The sequence below is a fragment of the Bombyx mori genome, chromosome 13 (genome assembly GCF_030269925.1).
Source record: "Bombyx mori chromosome 13, ASM3026992v2".
NCBI classification, from domain to species: Eukaryota; Metazoa; Arthropoda; class Insecta; order Lepidoptera; family Bombycidae; genus Bombyx; species Bombyx mori.
In genome coordinates, this window is record NC_085119.1 from 11756408 (window position 1) to 11776934 (window position 20527).

General features: G+C 36.8%; 1 protein-coding gene across 1 annotated transcript; it reads left to right on the forward strand.

The window, feature by feature from the left end:
- The first annotated feature begins 2295 nt into the window (after positions 1-2295).
- On the forward strand, positions 2296-4770 carry Ash1 (achaete-scute-like protein). The gene is given in 2 exon segments (NM_001043951.1): positions 2296-2962; positions 4130-4770. A coding segment is annotated over 1 exon segment (582 nt). The 5' UTR covers positions 2296-2375; the 3' UTR covers positions 2958-2962; positions 4130-4770.
- The last annotated feature ends 15757 nt before the right edge of the window (positions 4771-20527 follow it).

Here is a 20527-nt window from a genome sequence, read left to right on the forward strand (position 1 = left end):
CTAACGAACAGCAATTCATTTATATATTGTATATAGATTTAAAATGACTTGAAATTATGTAGCAATATAACTTACCGAAAGCTTTCGGGAAACCTGAATGTTGTGTTGAATTTTTACTACTAGCTACTTCTCTATTTCTGCCGCGACTGGTCTCGCATTCCACTTGGAACGGTGAACAGCTGTTACACAATAAAACTGATACTTCAACCTGGTCTCGTAATAGGTGGTGATATCTAAGGGCACCGCTAATCCTTCAACATCGTTCGCGATAAGTTCATTCACCCGTCTATTAAAAAAAGATGATTTTATAATTGATCATAATTCCCCTCTATCCGTTGAAAACTCTAACAATCAATGTCAACATAGTTTTAGAAGACTTTACACAAATCCAGCCTTTTAGAAATAGATTCAATCGAAAGAGAAATATAGTCATATTACTCATTGCATTATGTTAGTAATAGTCATAGTATTATCATAATATTTTATATTTAATTCGCCCTCTTCTCTTCCCTCTAATGCACACAGACAGAACAGTGCTTTGTAAGCCCACCCGTATTATTATCACTATATTTTCGTTCGACACGGCGCGGCGTAGCAAGAATGTACGCATGGTATTATTAGCTTTCTGAGTTTCTCGATGGATCTCTTCAGCAAGTTGCGATTCTGCTCCACTAAAAAATGCTTCGCAAAGCAGCGGCCATTGAGCTATTGAGGCCTCCTCTGCGAGTATTCGGTCAGCTATTGACCAATCTTCCCCTCGTGGCTGGGCCTTAGAGTTAGCCAATTTGTAATGGCTGAGTCGCAGTCACTGGAAGAATCCTCTGCAATTACAAAAAAAATATTGTCCAAAGGTATAGGTAAAGGCAAAAGTAGGTAGAGTAGTTTGTCGCATAACAATCTTGTAAACATTAGTGCTGAAAATGAAACCATATTTAAATATTAAAACCAATCCAAATAAATAGGATAGAAAACTAAAATACCGCCATCTCTGTACAAAGCGTGGAACTAAATTTCATGTTTACCTTGCACCCCATAGTCAAACCCACCCCTAGACCTGATCGCCATCTGTAGGAAAAAGTTGAAATTATTTATAGGGTTGCTGTCCTTCATCTATTTTTATAGCGTTTAAATAAGGGTGCTTATAGATGGTGTTAGTGTACCTACAGAGGGGTGATTTTCTGACCCCTTCTTTTCATTTTTTTATTTATTCAATTTATTCAGATGACTTTTTGTGTGAAGAGTACATTAATAATTTTCACGATAGAATAACAACTCACGAAGGCATAAAATACATCATATCTTCATTTTTTCTATATAAATAAAGCCCACAAAAAAGTTTCAGTTGTAAATAAAATACAATGATTTGTTCCAATTGAAAATTATACTTTGACTTATGTTCTTAAGGCGGATCGTAATTATGGCTCCGTTAACTATTCGTTACGGAAATCGGTATTGAAATAATACTTAAAGGATTATTCAAACAATACGCAGCTAATCTGACCGAATTCTAGGAAATTCGTTTCACGATGGCGAAGACTTAAACGCGGCTGCCTTTAATGTGGCTCACTGATTATTATTTTACTAATAATATTATCTTCTTTTTATTTTCGCAAAGGCCTATTCCATACGCAGAAAATCTAATTGGACTGTATCTTTGTAATGACCCATTATCATATAAAGTTAAACGTCAAATTAAATTCCGACGGCGGTTCGTAGAACTAGAACGATGTTGACGCATACACCTGCTACATTCCGCTTTTCACACTAGAATCACTTACGGGACGTGTCTAAAAAAAAGTTGATCTACTAATACGTACGACATTTTTGTTATAAAACATTATAACATTAGATGCACTTCCGTAAAAAAAAAACAGTGAATAATTAGGTTCGTTAACAAGAAACAATAATCAATCTCCGCATTTGCATTGCTTTACAACGCAAAAAATATATATACACGCTTCATTTTTTATAACGAAAGCACCAAGACATTAATAACACAATATCGTCGCCGATCGTTTTACAGTGCCTATTCTCCTTAACGACTTCTAAATAGACGACGCAAGCTGATCTCGTCCTACGAACATGGTAATGGACGGGATAATTACGCGCAACGACGTGCAACAATAGCGGCGCGAGCTTACTGCTCTATGGCATAATAAGCGCCGGCATATTTTGATCGGAGCAACAAGTAGCGGGGCGGGGAAGCGGGGGGACGGCGGCCCGTGCGCGCGCGTCCGGCACGCGCCCCACCGCCGCCGCGCGCGCTACTTAGCGTCGGGGGTGCGCGCAACCTCCGCCAATCCACTGGCGACCTCCGCGCGGCACGGACTCGTGCGCACTCGATACACACACGATACGTTTTCACACGATACGCGATGCCGATGGCGGCGATTCACGGCTATCAAAATCTGGGTGTCGATCAAAAACTGACGCACCTGCAAACTCCTGCACCGAGGAGACTGGCACCGGCTCCAGTTGACACGACCCGCTGCAAGAAGAGATCTTATCTTCATCAGCCGTACCCAACCCAGCCTGCTTCAGTGGCCCGGAGGAATGCGCGAGAGCGGAATAGAGTGAAACAAGTCAACAACGGATTTGCGGCACTCCGACAACATATTCCCTCGGCTGTGACGGCTGCTCTTGCAGGCGGCAGAGGTTCCTCCAGAAAATTAAGCAAGGTAGATACTTTACGGCTAGCAGTAGAGTACATTAAAAGCTTAAAGAGGCTTTTAGATGAAAGCGATGATGGATGTTCAGATACCCAATTAGGGCTTGGATTATCTACGACAGGCTCGCAAACGCCACCATCATCGGAAGAATCTCATTCTCCAGCCCCATCATTCGTGTCTGAAAGTTCTGCAGGGCCTAATTGTCATGACGTATACGATGCCTACGAACCCATGAGTCCAGAAGACGAGGAACTACTTGACGTCATATCGTGGTGGCAACAACAGTGACAAAGGTGAGTCTTACTAACCTAATTTTAAAACGTCCTAGACATTAATCTTGTTTCACTAAACTTTGATAAAGAACTTTGATAATTTATGAATGAATTCTTATACGTGCTTACATAATCTTCAGAGCTTTGATAAGGATTTTCTTATCGAGTTGTTTACACACGTCGCGCCGCGGTTAATATAAAATTTGGAAATACAATCTCATTTTGTTATTAGAATATATTTTAAAATTCGAACTTTTAGAGGGGACAGAAAAATCTCGAAATTTATGTTCATTTTTTTATATATTTAATCAAAGTTTAGTATAAAAGCAGGTAGGTAGAAGCTACCATTAAGGTTTTTCTATCGGGTCTGTTTGTCATGGTTACGTAGATTCTTTTATATTGTGCAATGAATGTCTGCCTTCATCCCCTAAGCAAAAAGCAAACAGGTCTTCCATTATGCCCGAGCATTGAACCGTGACATAGACTTTATCTGTCATTGTTACATTAAAAGATACAATAGCAAAATTTTCACAATAGCGAATCTTAAAATATAGTCTCCTTAAGAAGACCCAGCTATTACTGCTAGATACTTTTTTCTATTAAAAAATAGGACCCGCATTGTATTTATACATATTTTATTTCCTTCACAAGACATAGAGTAATTACATCTAAGAATGTTGTGGTTTGGCCCGCATGTAGTGAGAAAATTGCACATAAAAGTGTTATTTTCTAATAACATATCATTGTATACGTTCCGAGGGTCCAAGAACAAAGATCGTGCCCATTATTGATACAAAAGTATTTTCATCCGGTCAGTTGTGGATTAAAATGATTTCGACATATGGTCCGAATCGACTACAGAGACGGAACGGTAGCGCTTCTCGTAAAAAACTTAAATTGGTTTCGCAAAAAATTTGGGCCTATTAATTTATTGTACCGGAAGACTAAATCTCGAGAGGAAATAGAAGGGCGCCGAGCGAAGCACACGTGTTACAATATTTGCTAAGCACTGTACAAACATCTGGTGATACCAGTTCGGTTCATGGGAATTATATCGCTCGACTGCAGCTTAGCCGTGACTCGATTTTCAAGTTTATCATACATAGCTCTGAAGTTTATTTTTCGATCGGAATTTTCGGATGACGTTAACGATTTTAATGAAATTGTTTTTCTTTTTTTTTTCTCCAGGGAACGAGCCTTGCAGTGAACAAAGTGGGGCCATTGAGCGGCAATTGGTGATTATGAAAAAAACGAGTATTCCTCAAGGGAGACCCGATGGAGCGCGAGGGACTCCGAGAGAGCCTCTAATTAAGCGTAATCAGTATATTCCTAATGAGTGGGGATAATGGTGGACAACGACGAGCTCATCGACGCATTCCGTCGAGCGACTTTACTTCGAACGAACGCTGCATTTCATACATCAATGGAATAGCAGCTCCAAGACTGAAACGATCACTTGTTCCATACAAGCATTTAAAGTTATATTAGTACCGCTGTGCCTTAGTTTTAACGTTAGATAGTAAAACTTCCATTAAATTATAGCCTATACAATTGTTATCTAGTCATTATCTTTAAGAATGCTGTTTAATTCGTATTATATTATTATAATTCGGTGTATGTGGACCAATGCCCGTATTATAAATATTTAATGGAATGATCAAAAGCCAACTTACTTTACGTAAGGATCTATGAGACAAAGACTTTTAGTTAATAAAGTTAATATTAGTATTACAAGCATGATTCCTAATAATGTAAGATGTTATTAAGATCCATTGTTACTATTGAGCACTTGGTTTTTTTTTGTAAATAGATCAAAATAAATGATTCCTGAATACGAGCCTATTTTGATTTAAATTACCCTGTTATAATGTTATATTCACTTGCTTGTTTAATTCCTTCAATTCTATACCTATTAAATGAATAAATTAAAAATGTTCAAGATTCTCGATGTGAGTGGTTATTCTTGGTGCCTATTTCTCATGCAATTTGCATGCATTGCACCTTTACCTCAATACCCACAGAAAGATAATCAACTTCTTAAATTCAGATCATTAAATATTTTTGTTCGGAATGTATAGTCATTGTCAGTTTTGAATTATTCAAGTATCTTTATTTTACTATAGTTGTTACTATACTATACTACTGTAATTATACATTTATGGTTATAAATAATCGCATTATTTAAGATTTGAACACAGATTACAGTTTTCCCTTCTATTGAAAATAAAGACAAGTCATTTAAATAAAGATATAAAGATTCTATAGTATGAACTACAAAAACGACATTGATGAGAAGAAAGTGCTCAGAAGTTCTTGGCAATTACATCCAGCTAATCATTCTAAAGGATACACTTACATGATGTGTAACAAGTATTTTTGTTTGTGAAAATAGCCTGTAAGCCCATAATTTAGGTATTAATAATAATTTATTGATTAATCGTATTTCGGCTAGTTTTTTACTACTACTACCTACTAAACAACGCAGAATGATATTTTGATTTCTAATGTAGAGTTATATTATTAAAATTCCGAATTAGTCCATCAGCAGGAAAACTTTTGATAATATCATAGTTTTTGTACATCACTATCTCGATTCTAAAAGTGAAAAATAATTGTTTTTTCTTATCAATAAATGAATATATATATATATATATATATATATACCTCTGTACATTTTTAGCATAATTATAATCATAGCTTACTTCTCGTTAATAAAACAAAAATATTCGTAATATATTTTAACTGTACTCAATAAATGCACGTAGCTTTGCATTCTGTATATAATAACACGAACATACCGCCGTATAGTAGACCACAAACGAAGCAAACTACATTGCGAAATTGGAATAACAAAAGGTGCTTTTTTACGCACGTGCTTCAACTCAGATTACGTTTTTGCAAAAAAAAAAAAAACCAAATAATAACACGTGAAATACGCGAAACAGTCTCCCCCGAAACATGCATGTCCGCTGCTATTAATTTGAAGAAGACAATCGGTACGGATCACGTTCGTGGCCCGCCCATCGAAATCAAAACGCAATAGTAATTTTTTGGAAATTTTATAGGGAACCCACAATGACGGGTGGATGTTTCCGCGGCTGCTAATAATTGAACTCGTTTCGCGAATTCAATGACTAGACGCGACGTTCACATCCGTTAGACTCCTCGGGTACTGTTTAATTTTTTTTTAACACTACAATTATTCGCATTAATAGTTGTTGCACTCAAAAGCACATTTCATCCGTCTCCGACTAGCTTGCCCCTCGTTATCCTGTCTTGTTAGACGCTACTTTGATGTACGCAATTTTGTATGAGCATAGTTTTAAACTAATTAATACTTTCATACTGCATTGAGTGCTGATTCGTTTTTGAATAATTTGTAATATGAGAACGTTTATCATTGATATTAAGCGATGATAAATTTAGCGTAAATGTTGAAGTATATTTTTAAGAAATAATGCTTTATTATTGGTAGAATAATTATTGAAATATTCATAGATTCACATACGCTTAATAGCCGTAGCCATGTTTCTCAGTGATTCTCGCTGACTTTATCGATATACATACGTTTGCTAAAAAAAAACTCCCTCGCCACATGTTATCTCGCATTTACAGTACTATTTTACAAACGTTCTATGGAGTAATAAATAATAATAACCCGGAACAAATCACGCACAGTCGTCCGCCCTCAGATTAGGATTCCCTGCAAATAAACAAACGTGTTCATCACACGAATTGCTTGACGTGTGAATCGAAAACACGACCCTCGGCAGTCAGGAGAATACTAACTATAAGCCTGCAAAGTTTAACTCGATACGAAAAACGACGCCCCAATGTATATAACTAGGTATACCTATAGAACTTCATCAAGCGAGCCCACATAACTCAATTTGATAGATTAAGATTAGGAACGGTGTTACATATTTATTTATTCAAATTTCGAATCTACGAATGCCGTAGCACATTTCGTCGTGATAAGGTAAGGTGCTTCGTGTGCGCTCGGCTTCGCCCGTGCGGCGGAGGCACGCGACGGACGCGCGCCGCGCCACCAGCTGCCCGCGTCGCGTCGTGTGCACAGGTATGCCCGACTTGAAGGACATTCGAAATTCGAAATTTACAAAAAAAAAACAATAATGACATCAACTTAATACACACTCACACGCTGTTATTTGATTTAAAAAAAGAATTTTAACGTATGCATACATATTATAATGGTATGGAATATTCTAAAATTGGTTAAACAATAATAAAAGAATTAATAGCGTTTTCTGTATAATATTAAGAAAACAACATTAATTAAAGCCTTTATTTTCGACAATTTGATTTAAATAAATAATAGTTTAAAACAAATACGCTTTCAAAGGAAATCCAACTAAAAATGGAAATTAAATGTTAATAAATTTTAATTAAAAGTAGGGTAAGAAAAAATCATTTTATTGTAAAAAAAGCGTGGGGTGCACGGTATCAGTAGTTATAAATATTTTATGAACAGATATGAGTAGAAGGGCTATTTTGATAATATGATCCTGAAAAGCACCTTACGCTTTTTTACAATAAAATCACTTTCTCATACACTATTTTTAATTCAAATTTATTAAAATTTATTTTCTATTGCTCAGTCAATCTTAATAAGAAAAATCATTTAAAAAAATAATATTTAAAAAGGTTTTATATAAAAATTACATAAAAAAAGGTTTTTCTTTACATGCATTTAAACTAATTATTTTCCGTAAACACTTAAAGATTTTTCATGACCGATAACCTGACTTTGTTTCTAAAAGTGCCGTGGAATATGATTGCACCGGAAGCGGATAACGGTTGACCGTTTTTTTTTTGTTACAATAATCTTCAACTGAAAATTGTTTAGGAACTTCAGCGATTAAGCGTTGCTCACCATCTGTTGACCAAAAGTTTTTTAGCCAATCGATCTACTTGAAAAGGAACGTATTTAGCATGTCGGCAGGCTGAGTGTTAGTGCATAAAAACTATACACAGCAAAGTTGAAATGCAGTCCCGGGGGCTTGCGGCCTTGGCCCAGAGTATTGCGTTGCCGTCAATAAGCGTGTGACCCAAATCCCTTGACGCACAACGACGCAGGCCGGCCATGCACTATTTTCGAATATCGAACAAGTTCAAGCACCACAGACCATTATGCATTACGATAATTCTTTGTTTCACATTTCCGAAACAGGTAATTTAGTAAACCTGCCAGTTTGAATGTTTCAATTGTTTTAAAAGTAAAATACCGAAATACCGAAGCGATCCTATAAAATGTCATTCATTGACTATTTAATAAATCAGCCGGCATAGCGATGCCATAAATTGTCAGCGAGCAATAACCTTAATTAATGGCCTTTAATGCAACGGAGCCCAGTAGCAGGTAGATTTATCCGAAAATCTCGAATTTTTCAACCCAGATTCTTGTGAAATAACAATCATATCAAGAGCCAACAACACAAGTTGACATTTGAGACGAGAGACCTCCCTTAAATGCTACATTTAATTTGAGCCTCAAAGTTAAAAAATTCCAACTATTTTCACCCTTTGGCGTTAAGTTTTAATTTGTTTGGCTAAACATTCAAAGACGGTTGACCTTTTTTTTTTCGTCGAGTAATATCTAAAGTTAAAAGTAAATACGCCAATTGTTCTTGAAGCTTCTTAGATCGACTCACAAATCACATTTGTTGATATATTTCAAAAGTATTCATTACAACTTTAAAAACACTTAAAGTCTTATCTTATTAGAGAATACGAGATCAATTATTAGAAAATGAAGCCCGCAAAATTATAATTTGCGTAATTACCGGTGGTAGGATCTCTTGTTAGTCCACACGGGTAGGTACCACCATCACTCCGCCTATTTCTGCCGTGAAGCAGTAATGCGTTTCGGTTTGAAGGGTGGGCCAGCCGTTGTAACTGTACTTGGGACCTTAGAACTTATAACTCAAGGTGGGTGGCGCATTTACGTTGTAGATGTCTATGGGCTCTAGTAACTACTTAACACCAGGTGGGCTGTGAGCTCGTCCATCTAAGCAATAAGAAATAAAAAAAATAAAAATAAAAGAGCGTGCACGGTAGGTAAAACGGTAGGCAGCGGCTTTGCTCTGCCCCTGACATTGCTGACGTCCATTAGCGACGGTAACCATTCTACATCAGGTACTTATTTGCCTACACGGGCAATAAAAAAAGAAACGTAACCCCGGATACGTACTTCTTCATTTATTTCATAATCGAAACCTCAGTAGTATGCCTTTATCTGATTTTCCTAAGCCTTCATTACCTGTCTCGAATCCTGGTAGCAGATACCTACAGCTGTGAGCATGTAATAAATACTACCTATTTCTACGGCGCATTCATGACGCGCTTCGTTCTAAAATGGCAATTTTTCCAAAAACCATTAGGACCGCAATCTTATATTTCGATAGTAGCAGCGGAATTAATTATGTGATGTCGAATCTCGACAAGACATTGAAATTAAAAAAAAAAAACAAAAAACTAAAACAGTCAGACAAGGTTTATAGTTTCCATGTTTGTGGTTTACTACTTAATAAAATAAAAAAGTTCTAATTCAGCCGTTGCGAATTTATTTCATCATTATTATTTTGATATCAAATTGGCCGCACTTGCTATAAAAACTAGACACTCGAAGCTAACAAATCGTCGGAAAACCATGGAGCAAGATTGTACATTTTAAGTTTATTCCAAACTATTTTGTAATAAAATTGTACCTACACGCGCTTGAAGACACATAGTAAACCCTAGTATGATTATAAACCATTTTATTTTAGACTAGCGACCCGCCCTCGCTTCGCTTCGGAAACATTAAAACACACATGAAACCAAAAAAAAAAAAAAAGTAGCCTATGTTCATCAGGGACAATGTCGGCTTCTAATGGAAAAATAATTTTTCAAATCGGTCCAGTAGTTTCGGAGCCTATTCGAAACAAACAAACAAACAAATCTTTCCTCTTTATAATATTAGTATAGATTTCAATTACAACGATTCAATATTATGTAACAAAAAGGAATATCTATGTATTTCATTCATTAATAATTCATACTTGATACTCTGTTGACAGTACAGCATTATCGGTCTTAAAAAAATACATAGACAAAATATTATTACAAATAATATTTCAAAAGTCTAAGAGTATAGATTAAAGAGCATATACTGACGATGTTTTTAATTTAATATAATTTTATGACATTAAAAAAAAATTATAATAAACATAGAATACTCTACAGCGCCCTGTTCGATCAGCTTATCGGCTTTAGTCAAAGGGCTGACGTGTCGCGTTATTCAAATAATTAGGGTCGATACCGCCACAAGCTTCGATCGAATTAAACCACATAAAATCGTCGTGAAGACTCGCCAAGTACAAAAACAACAGTGATATATCGAGTGTGCGTGTACAAACAGCATTTATACTGGTTACCTATAATACCTTATAGAACTTTACAAGTACCTATCGCAGTGCTCAAGAGGTCGTGTGAAAAAACGCGACAGCATCCTTAAAACGGAGAATTGCGATGCTGGAATTCAGTTTCTGAAGGATTAAAGTATTTTCAGTAGAGTCAGTAAAGTATATATTTTGCGATCTAATTTATAAGACCGTTGTATTCGTATCGAGCGATGTCTTTGTCGTCGTTGAAATCCCATAGGCAGGTACCGGATTCTTATTATAAAAACGTAGCTAACGCGTGTTCATGACCAACTTACACCTGACTCACATATATTATGTAACTCCTCCTCCTCCTTGCGTCGGTTTTCTCATTACTGAGGGTCGTGGTCATGGCCTTGAAACAGTTTGTTTTTTATAATGCACCGCCATCTGTTCGTATCTGCAGCTGAGTGCAGAGCATCGTGCACTGCGGTATCCAGGGCTGCACGAATCTGGTCTGGTCCGTCCAACGGGTCGGGTTCCTGCCTCTTGGTCGCTTACCCTCGACCTTTCCAGTGACCACCAATTTCTCCAAGTGGTCACTGTCTTTCCTTGCGATGTTGCCAAAGTATTCAAGAATCCTTCGCAGGCAAATGGTGGAGAGTCTAGTCCGGATCTTCAGCTGAGCTAGGATGGATACATTGGTGCGGCGTGCGGTCCAGGGAATACCGAACATCCTCCTCCAGCACCACATTTCAAAGGCATTAATCCGATTGCGGTCAGCTTTCTTTATAATCCATGTCTCTGCTCCGTATATGAATATTGAAAACACTAGTGTGCGGACTAGGTTGCTCTTGGTGTTCATAGAGATATTTTTGTCCAGCAGAGACATGGCCTTTTGCCATCCCTATTATTATTTTTATTTAATTTATTTAATTAGTCCAATTTGTAAGTAGATTAATTAAATAAATAAATAAATTATGTACACATAAAATTTAAAAACAATACATTTAGAATTTTGTATCATTACTAGTAGTAAGTAGGTTGTATTGTAAGCTCGACTCATACATGGCATATGGTACATATCACCGTACCCATTTCGGGCGCGAAGTAGTCACGAGCTCTGTTTTGAAGGCCAAGCGGCACCTAACAATGACATTGACATCATATTTTAAATTAAGTAGCAGCATTTATCTTGTGATATCTATCTTCGAAAGAACCACCAATGGCTTGAGTCCATCTCCGAATCTATTGCAAATGAAAAATGCAAAATCTTCTGCAAACAAAGCTAAAGCTATTTAATTTGACGTAAGTCTATATAAATCGACTGATGTAACTAAGTAACAATCAAATCCCACAAGCGAGTACAAACATTTTATTAATCACAACTTATTTAAAACATATCGCAAAAAATATATTTTTTTACCCGAATGTAAATAGTGCTCCACAGTACAAGACGAGCTTATTATATCTAAAATAATTTGGCTGCATTATCCTTTCCAAAGTAACATGATATTTCCAGAATATCGATTAAGTATTTATCCATCCAAATTCGGAAGATACGCTTGTCAAGATCTCTTAATGGAAACTTGAAGCGCGTTCGATTGAGATAACAATTGAGTTCGATGAACCAACCAGGTGCTAAGTGGCTGTAAATATTGACAACTTATCTATATACAAACGGAGAAATTACGTTACTTGTACTATCACTATGAACTGACCTTCCTTAATACGATTCAAAATCCTATTGTCAATCGATGTCTCATAGAGAGAACTGAAATAAATTCTCGAACGCTAAGAGATTTTTTACTGATCCTATCGGTGCACTGGTAGACAAATCTAACTAGCTATTTCCTACTTAACAACAGCTGAACATTGATCTACCACACCGGTCTAGCGCAATAAAAATACCTACAAATAAAAGAAGCTCTATAGTTCTTAACATAACATATTGTTACTTAAATTTAACGAAGGGCTGATCAAAAAAATGTACGTACGGATCTGACGCACGTTCTCGGTGGTCTGAAGCCATGATGGCAATCAAACTAACCGTAAAAAAGGTGTACAGGGTGTGTCTTGTGATATTTTATATGCTTACAGCTGACATCACCTGAAAATTAAAGCCTCAAAATGATAACAGCCTAAATAAAGTTTGTATTAGGAAAACCACGTTTTTTCTCTGTAAATTTTAATGTGGAGACATTTAGATGGAAAAGCAAGGTGGTTGCATAATGGATTCAACTATTACATACCATCCCAGAAACCCAATACCAAAAAGAGGTTAGTCATGTATTTGTCTGCGGAAAGGTAGGTTACGGCATTAGATGTCAAATCTCTTTCAGTTAGTTGTTGCATAACGTTTCCTATAATACGGAATATGTAATAATGAAGTTCAAGTAAATATATCGATTGAGTATAAAACGGTAGTATTGCGCTATTATTGTTATCTAAAATATAAAAAAATATATAAAAATACGTCTTATGACCGCTGTCATCGCTTCGAGACAGCGTATATTTTCGAGACTGCTAAAAACGTATTTACTCGGCAACTTTGTATTAGCATTGGACGGAAACGGCCTAACGCATCTTTCGACGTATCGTGTCAATAAATCCAATAACCTGTCATTAATATTCGCGTAGCTAATTTCCGCTTTCACGGTCATTAGTACGAAATGCTCAAAAAGGCAACGGAACGAAAAATTGCAAGTGCTCCCCAATTTGTTCAGTGCGTTTCGGAGTTGTGTGGTAGTTAAACGGGTATTAAACGCTAACGTGGTAAGCATTGATTACGTTTAGATCCGCCCACGAGACTGGCTTTTCGCGATGAAACGCTCGATTATAAACCATAATCAGATACGAGGTAATCGTAGTCCAGAGCTTTTCCGCTATCACGCAATCGCCCTGACCGTCGACTATCAAGTGAGCGAATGATCCTGAATTATAAAATACATTCTAGAAGTTTTAAAAATAACACATGCGACATTCTCACAGTTTTAATCTGGGCAACGGATCTTGATTTACTGTTTTATAATCATAAAACGATCGAGTTACATTTATCAGTCGCTAACGAGCCGATAAATTGATCATTGGAGATAGAACCATTAAGGAACAAGGTAACATTACAAAAATATCTGTCTAGGGGCAATTTGTTTATGTTTATTCCTAAAAGGCAGCGCCTCCTCGTCATTCAGTCCAACGTTTAAATTTATATTACGCTTATTTGGATCTTAAAATTTGATAAAGCGACTCATTTAATGAAATGAGTAGATAAAGTGCAGGATATACTAATTCGAATTAAGTTTAATATATCATTCGTTACCCGAGTTGAGATAAGACTGCCTATATACCCTACCCATAAAACCCTTATAATATTTTACGACGTGTTTCGTAATTCATCTACATTTTTTTGGAATAATAATTTCTTTAGTGCTATTTTTCGATAAAATAACAAAAATGAAATATAATAGATTATTTTATTCCCGCTTCTTAGGTTTATTTGCGTATTTTCCAACCGCAAAGCTGAAATTCGGAGCGAGTCATTGACATTGAACATTATTAGTTTCCGAGTACCGGGTCATTGCCAAGGATTATATCGACCGCACTTATTTTCTGTTTCACTGCCTCAACTTTAGTATGGCACGAGTCGTAGTTGCTGAACCGGAAAAATCCATTAAAATCAATAATAATATTGCCTGCAGCTCCATAGTTTTAGTAATATTTATGTCCAAAATTTTTGGGATAGAACTAAAACGTATACTAAATACAGCATAAGGGATCAAAAGACGACCAGTGGTTGTGCTTCGTAACATTTTTTTCTTCTTCCTATGCTGATAACTTTGAGAGGCTATTTCAGCGTAACCTAAACTAGTAGGTGAGCTCACGGGACTCAAACCGGAGTGATGCTAACACTGACCCTAGCAAGAGCAGTGCTTCGCAGAATCTACCACCGGATCGGAAACGCGTCCCACTGTGAAGATCCGGTGAGAAACTCAGTGGGCTGTGTCTATGGGCTAATTCGCTCGTCGAGCCCTTCGTCGCAAGCGACGGGTTTGACGAGGACGGTGACCGGTGCTTGTGGTACCTAAAAGCACCGTTAATGGATCGGGAGGATCCGTAATGACGTGCTTTGGGCGACGTCGACTGTTTACGATTCGGTCTACAGGATCGGGTGTTTCGTAACAGCAACGATTGCAAGTTTGTATGTTCCGAAGAATTTCTGAGTTCCGGTGCTCATAAACTGGTTTTGATCTGTAATATATTATCATGGTCAATAGGTAGTTGGCAAAATCCGTTAATTAGAAACTTCTTTAAATGAACTTGAAAAAGCAATATTACTTTTTTAGTGTGATTTATAAACCATAATATTTACTACTGACAAATCTCGGTGAGACTCATATATCATTTATGTATTAACAGTTGTTATCTACTAAAATAGCACTTCACCGCCGACTTCAAAAAATGCTATAGTGCTGAGAAGAGACAGCGAAATAAACTCAACGTGTGTTTTTGTAATATTTTATGTTTCTTTTTGGTATGGCGTCCACACAAATAGATACTATGGCTCGGTCTAGATTTGCCGCGGGGCAGTTATGCATTAAGATTGAAGAGATGAACAGACGTTGTACATTAAAATTGAAACTTCGACGTTATAATCCAACTTGAGGCATTGGGTGGCTATTCTGATTTCGTTAGACTCTACGTGACTATTCCAATCTGGTGAACCGTCGTTTCTCCATCTTCCAGTCCGGACGTAGCTGGGATAACCCCTTATGCTACCGGCGAATAGGTAGAGAAAAAACATCTACCTAGACAACTTAAAAAATATATATATTTATATAATCAGTAAATATTTTGGTAATCAACTTTGTTTTTTCTCCAAAATGTTTAATTAGAGGACTGTATCTAATCGTTATGCCCATAATTGTCATTGAGATAACAGCGACACAGCTCTGTGGTAGACCGTAGAGAATCTGAGGCAATCAGTAGCATCAACTTAATAGGCAGTAGTTGCATATCGAATGAGACAATCAATGTCCGAAGTGTGGAAGCAACGTGACTAATCGTAGAACGACCACAAGGATTTCTCTCAATCCTGAAGATTCTACTTTGATTTTTTTTTATTGCTAAGATGGGTGAACGAGCTCACAGCCCACCTTGTGTTAAGTGGTTATTGGAGCCCATTGACATCGACGACGTAAATGCGACATCCACCTTGAGATATAGGTTCTAAGGTCTCAAGTATAGTTACAACGGCTGCCCCACCCTTCAAACCGAAACGCATTACTGCTTCACGGCAGAAATAGGCAGGGCGGTGGTACCTACCCGGGCGGACTCACAAGAGGCCCTACCACCAGTGAATCGAAGTAAAGTAACATTGGTGCCAGTTGCAGTACGTAATTCATTGATATAATTTTGCTATAGTATGGATAAAAAGCAAAACAATTAGTTCTCAGTTATAAATCTTTTGTCATTTTAATACATTGTTGAGATCGCACCTGTCACAGACTAGAAAGAAACATAAACGTTACCCTAATATTAATTTCTTAATACAAATGCTTAATTACTTTCAGTTAGGAAAAAAAAACGCAAAATTATTGAATTTTTTAAAAACAAAATTACCTATTATTTTTAATTTTCGAAATCAATACAACTTTCACCAAGACTGTCGTTAGAAATTCAAAGTAAAACAATTTCTCGACACAATGCCACCGGTAATAAAGATATTATTTTAACGATAGCTACAAATAACGAACTACATTTACGGAGGCGAAGAATTCTGGTGGTCCGCTGGTAGCGACTGACTAAATCGATCTAATGACGGTGACGAATCGAACCGTTCTGCCGCCGTCCGCCGCATTATTTTAATGGTTTTATTGCTTTAATATGAGCTACAAAAGCTTCATTTACATCGTCCATTAGTCGGGAACTACGTGTTTTAATTATACAACTTAGGAGTATTACAAAATATTGGAGCCATCATTAAAACTATGTTGGAAGGCGGTTAGACTATTTTTAAATCGGGACCATTAAAACTCAGCCAATTTAGTGTATGTACTTTGTTTTATGATTTACCATCGTGCGTTAGGGTAATTGTATAAAATTGTTCTTTGACATAATCGCATTAAAGTTAATGAGATAAAAATGTAAAATTACAATAACATTGCAATACAAATGACTCGACTTTACAAATGCAATCAAAACAAATTCAGTATACTTTTTCACGACAAAGAGGAATGTGTTTTAATTATGCTATTATTTTTAATTCCCATCGTACTCATGGGCAATTTCTCATAAAGGCTGCCTCTGGACGGTGACTCGAATGGTAGCGGTCACGCATGCCCGCTGCGATTAATTCAAACCAATCAGAGACTGATTACACGCATTAAACTTTTCACAATTTTATCATTACGTTCAAGGCTACTTTAATTGCTAAACCGATAAGGTCGAATATTCCTTAACTGGAATCTTGGTAATAAATTCTGGCCTGTGGCGGGTTGCTACTACAAAAGCATTTACAAGGATTTCACGCAATGTCACTTGTCTCCGTGGAGGCGTTACTACATAAACTTTATCCTGAGGCGAATAGTTACAACATAGACATGCAAAAATCATTATGCCTATAATAGCTAGGGGCACTTTCATCCACTTGTATTGACTATCGTAATTTCAAACGTGTTTTTTTTATTTATATACTCTGCAAATTATTTAATAAACCTAAATTGTTTTTCTTTATTTATAACTTCAGATATAACTGAATTGATATTGATACAGATATTAATCACAAAGACATCATGATATTACTTATTTTTAAATTGCTTACATATGAGTATGTGTGTGTTTACTGAAAATCTTAGATTTCACAATACGAATCTTTCTACCAAGGGACATCAAGTCGAAGTCTCAATTGTATCATATAACAGCTCAAACCAGATCGTTTGATAGGTGTGATAGCAAACCAGTAATAAATGTAGAATAGTGATATGTGTATCTATTATACATAAGTGCGCAGAAAAAATAATTGCGACTATTATTTTTGTAAATGCATATTTTCCTGGCGTTTATTAGACCGCGACATCTTCAGATGACATTTCAATTTCTTGTTTTTTTCCTATCGTTATCGCTGGTAGCCTAAGGGACTATTTTAGTTATGCGCGGACAGGTACTTGAGCTTATTGGCTCAACTTGAGAGAATTTGCTAACACTAGCCCTAGCAAAAGCAGTACCAGAGTCGGACCAGCACCCTAGCAAGAGAAGATCCGGCGAGAAACTCAGTGGGTTGAGTCTATAGGTTTGTTTACTCGTCGTAATCGACGAGTTTGGACGAGGACGGTGACCGATGCTTGAGGAGCCTAAAAGCACCAAGAGTAGACCCGGAGTATCCGACAAGACATATTTCGGGCGATGGCGGCTTTGCGTTAGCCCGTCGCCTGGGTTCGAAAAGTATTTTGACTTAGACTGGTCGTCTTAACAGGTATCCATGTAATAATATATGATTTGGCTTAAAGGGTTAGAAGAGCTCACGACCTAGCTCGCGTTCAGTAGTTCTTTTGTTATCTCACATCTTGTGCTACCCACAATACCTACAATTGTATTTAGTTACTGATGTCCTGCCATCGGGACCGGTAATGCATCGTGTAATCAACAGACAGTGCTAGCCCAAATCTCCCTCTGTTACCTGTATGTAAGTATACAAATTTACAAACTGTTTGTTTTAGTTCTATAACATATTCATACATGTAAAACGCAAAATTAATGTAAAAATCGAAAGCACTAAGAAATCCAGAACAAAGGCGGCTTCATACAAAAAAGGCTAAAGTGCATAGAGTTATGTTGCAATGCAATCAATGAAATCCTGTTGCTGAAAATAGGCATTGGCAGGCTCCGACATGCCTTTTGGCCGCGGTGCAGAGGCGTGTACAAAACACTCCGGAACACGTGCAAGTTCGCACAATGCGAGTTTGCATTTCCGCCCAGCGTGCTGTGCACTTCCTTTACTCAAATTTTACTTTTATTTCGGGTTCTTTATTTCGCGACCTGAATTCCTTTGTATTGGTGGCATTGTGGTCAGGACGTTCAGTACGCATCGTAGGTTTCGATTTCGTTCATGATATCGATTTTAATAGCAGTTAAAAACGAAAGGAAGTTGTACCTATACAATTTTTTTAGCCGAAATTTCGTTACGTGCTCAATGTCTGTAACTTAACATCAAAAGCATGTTTTGGAAGACTTTAACACGTATAATCTCGTGACCGTAGATAAGGTTGCAAAAATAAATGTATTTGTTTGCGCTTCTAACCAGGGATTTGAAACAAAAAGTCAACAAACATTCTTCTCGAGAAACAATGCACCGCAAAAAATAATAAGTAGATCAGATACTGCGAAAGGCTGTTTGGGTATAGAATGATAAATTGTTTATGTTGCAATGATGAAATAATATGGTCAAACAAAGTTGAGCTTTGAATCTTGAAAATACAACATATAATCCTTTGTCTAAAATTTCGCAACAACGTAGGTGTAATCTTTGTTGTGGTCAAGCCCTGATTATTTTTATCTCTACTGTATCTCTAATGGTGTCAAAACGTATGTCCGAGTCTCTGCGTGATACAGGAAGGTAGCAGGAGGTTGCCCACACAAGGTGATGTCTTATTTTCTCAATAATAACGCCATAAGGGTTGATATTTGACAAATTGGGCCCATACCCGGGCGGTCCTATTTGTGATTCCTAATAATAAATCTATAAATTTATTTTCAGGTAAACTAAATGTCAATTTCGACCAATCATTGGTTCGTGATCGGAAGCAATCAGTTGAAGCTTGGGTGTCCTTATTTAATAATAGTCACCATAATATAAATAATTTGCCTTGTGTTGCACGGAACTTATTAAAATCCTTCTCGGAAATCAAAACTGTTGTAAGAGGTGCCACTAAAACTTTTAACTTTGATTTGATAATAACAAATCACGATTTAAAAATTAGATTTTACTAATGTGTTTTACTCTTTATTGATTGACCGATTTGCCGTATCGTCGACGATGTAGAAGATCATCATGAAAAGAACAAATTATCGTGTACTCTTTTGCGAAGTACACGATATTAAAGAGTGCAAACGGATGGATACTGAGCCCGACTAGGTCTCTCGTAAATGTCTAAAAAACCTTTTCATCATCCTACATGCTTACTATCCGATTGTCCTACGCTCAAGCGCAAATCAGAGCAACTAATTGAATCATCGATTAAAAGATGTTAGAAGCTCATTATGGAACAAATAATCCTGCTTAACAATAATGAATGGCTTCAACGCGCAAAGATGTTTAGGTATATTGTAATATCAATGGGCTTTGATAAGCACTAATCACCAACTATTTTGTTAGCTACACATTTCGTGCATTAGCTTTTCTGTACGTACTAATGATTGTTTACGTATTTTATATTTCATAATTTACGATTATTGAAAATTGAACACAATATTATGTGCTAATTATAATTTACTGCAGTGAAATCATACAGATAAGCCATCTTTGGCAGAAGTTTCAATTTTGTAATGTTCTACCAGCTAAAGTAACATTCCAACTATTTAGATGCCTCAGATACAATAGTGGATACTATCCACTATTCGTCTACCTACTAAACTATACATCAAACCGCATCTTCTATTACATTTTTTTCAAAGATGAAACGTACGGGCTCGCACTCTCGGTAGTCAATAAACCGAATAAAATACGAATTTTTAGCAAAAAATCTGTTGGTTGCACAGCAGGGCAAGTTTGTGGCTTTGTCGCGCCCACAACTCGACAAAAGGCAAATAAGAGAACATTACCAACGTACGATGAAAAAAATATCACCTAAATACAGTCCTATTGAAGTTTAAAAGCCGGAGAGAAGCGTGCTTTGTTCCCGGATCGAATGCAGTGGCGTTATTGGATTCGTATTATTTGGCAAAACCGAGGGCAAGCCAAGAAGTTTGCCAAAACCGTTAAAATCGCGGCACATTCTCGTCTGTCAGTAATAAATATCTGTCTGGATTTTTGGACTTCGATAATTTTATTTATGCCCTCCTAAATATCAAATGACTGAAGCAGCGGCGAATCAAAGCGAATTTATCGCGGACCAGACCGTAACTTTGTGGGTACTTGTTTGCTGAGCATCAGTGTAAACAGGGTGCTGCATGTGGCCACAAAAACTCCAAGTTCCTCATAAACGGTGAG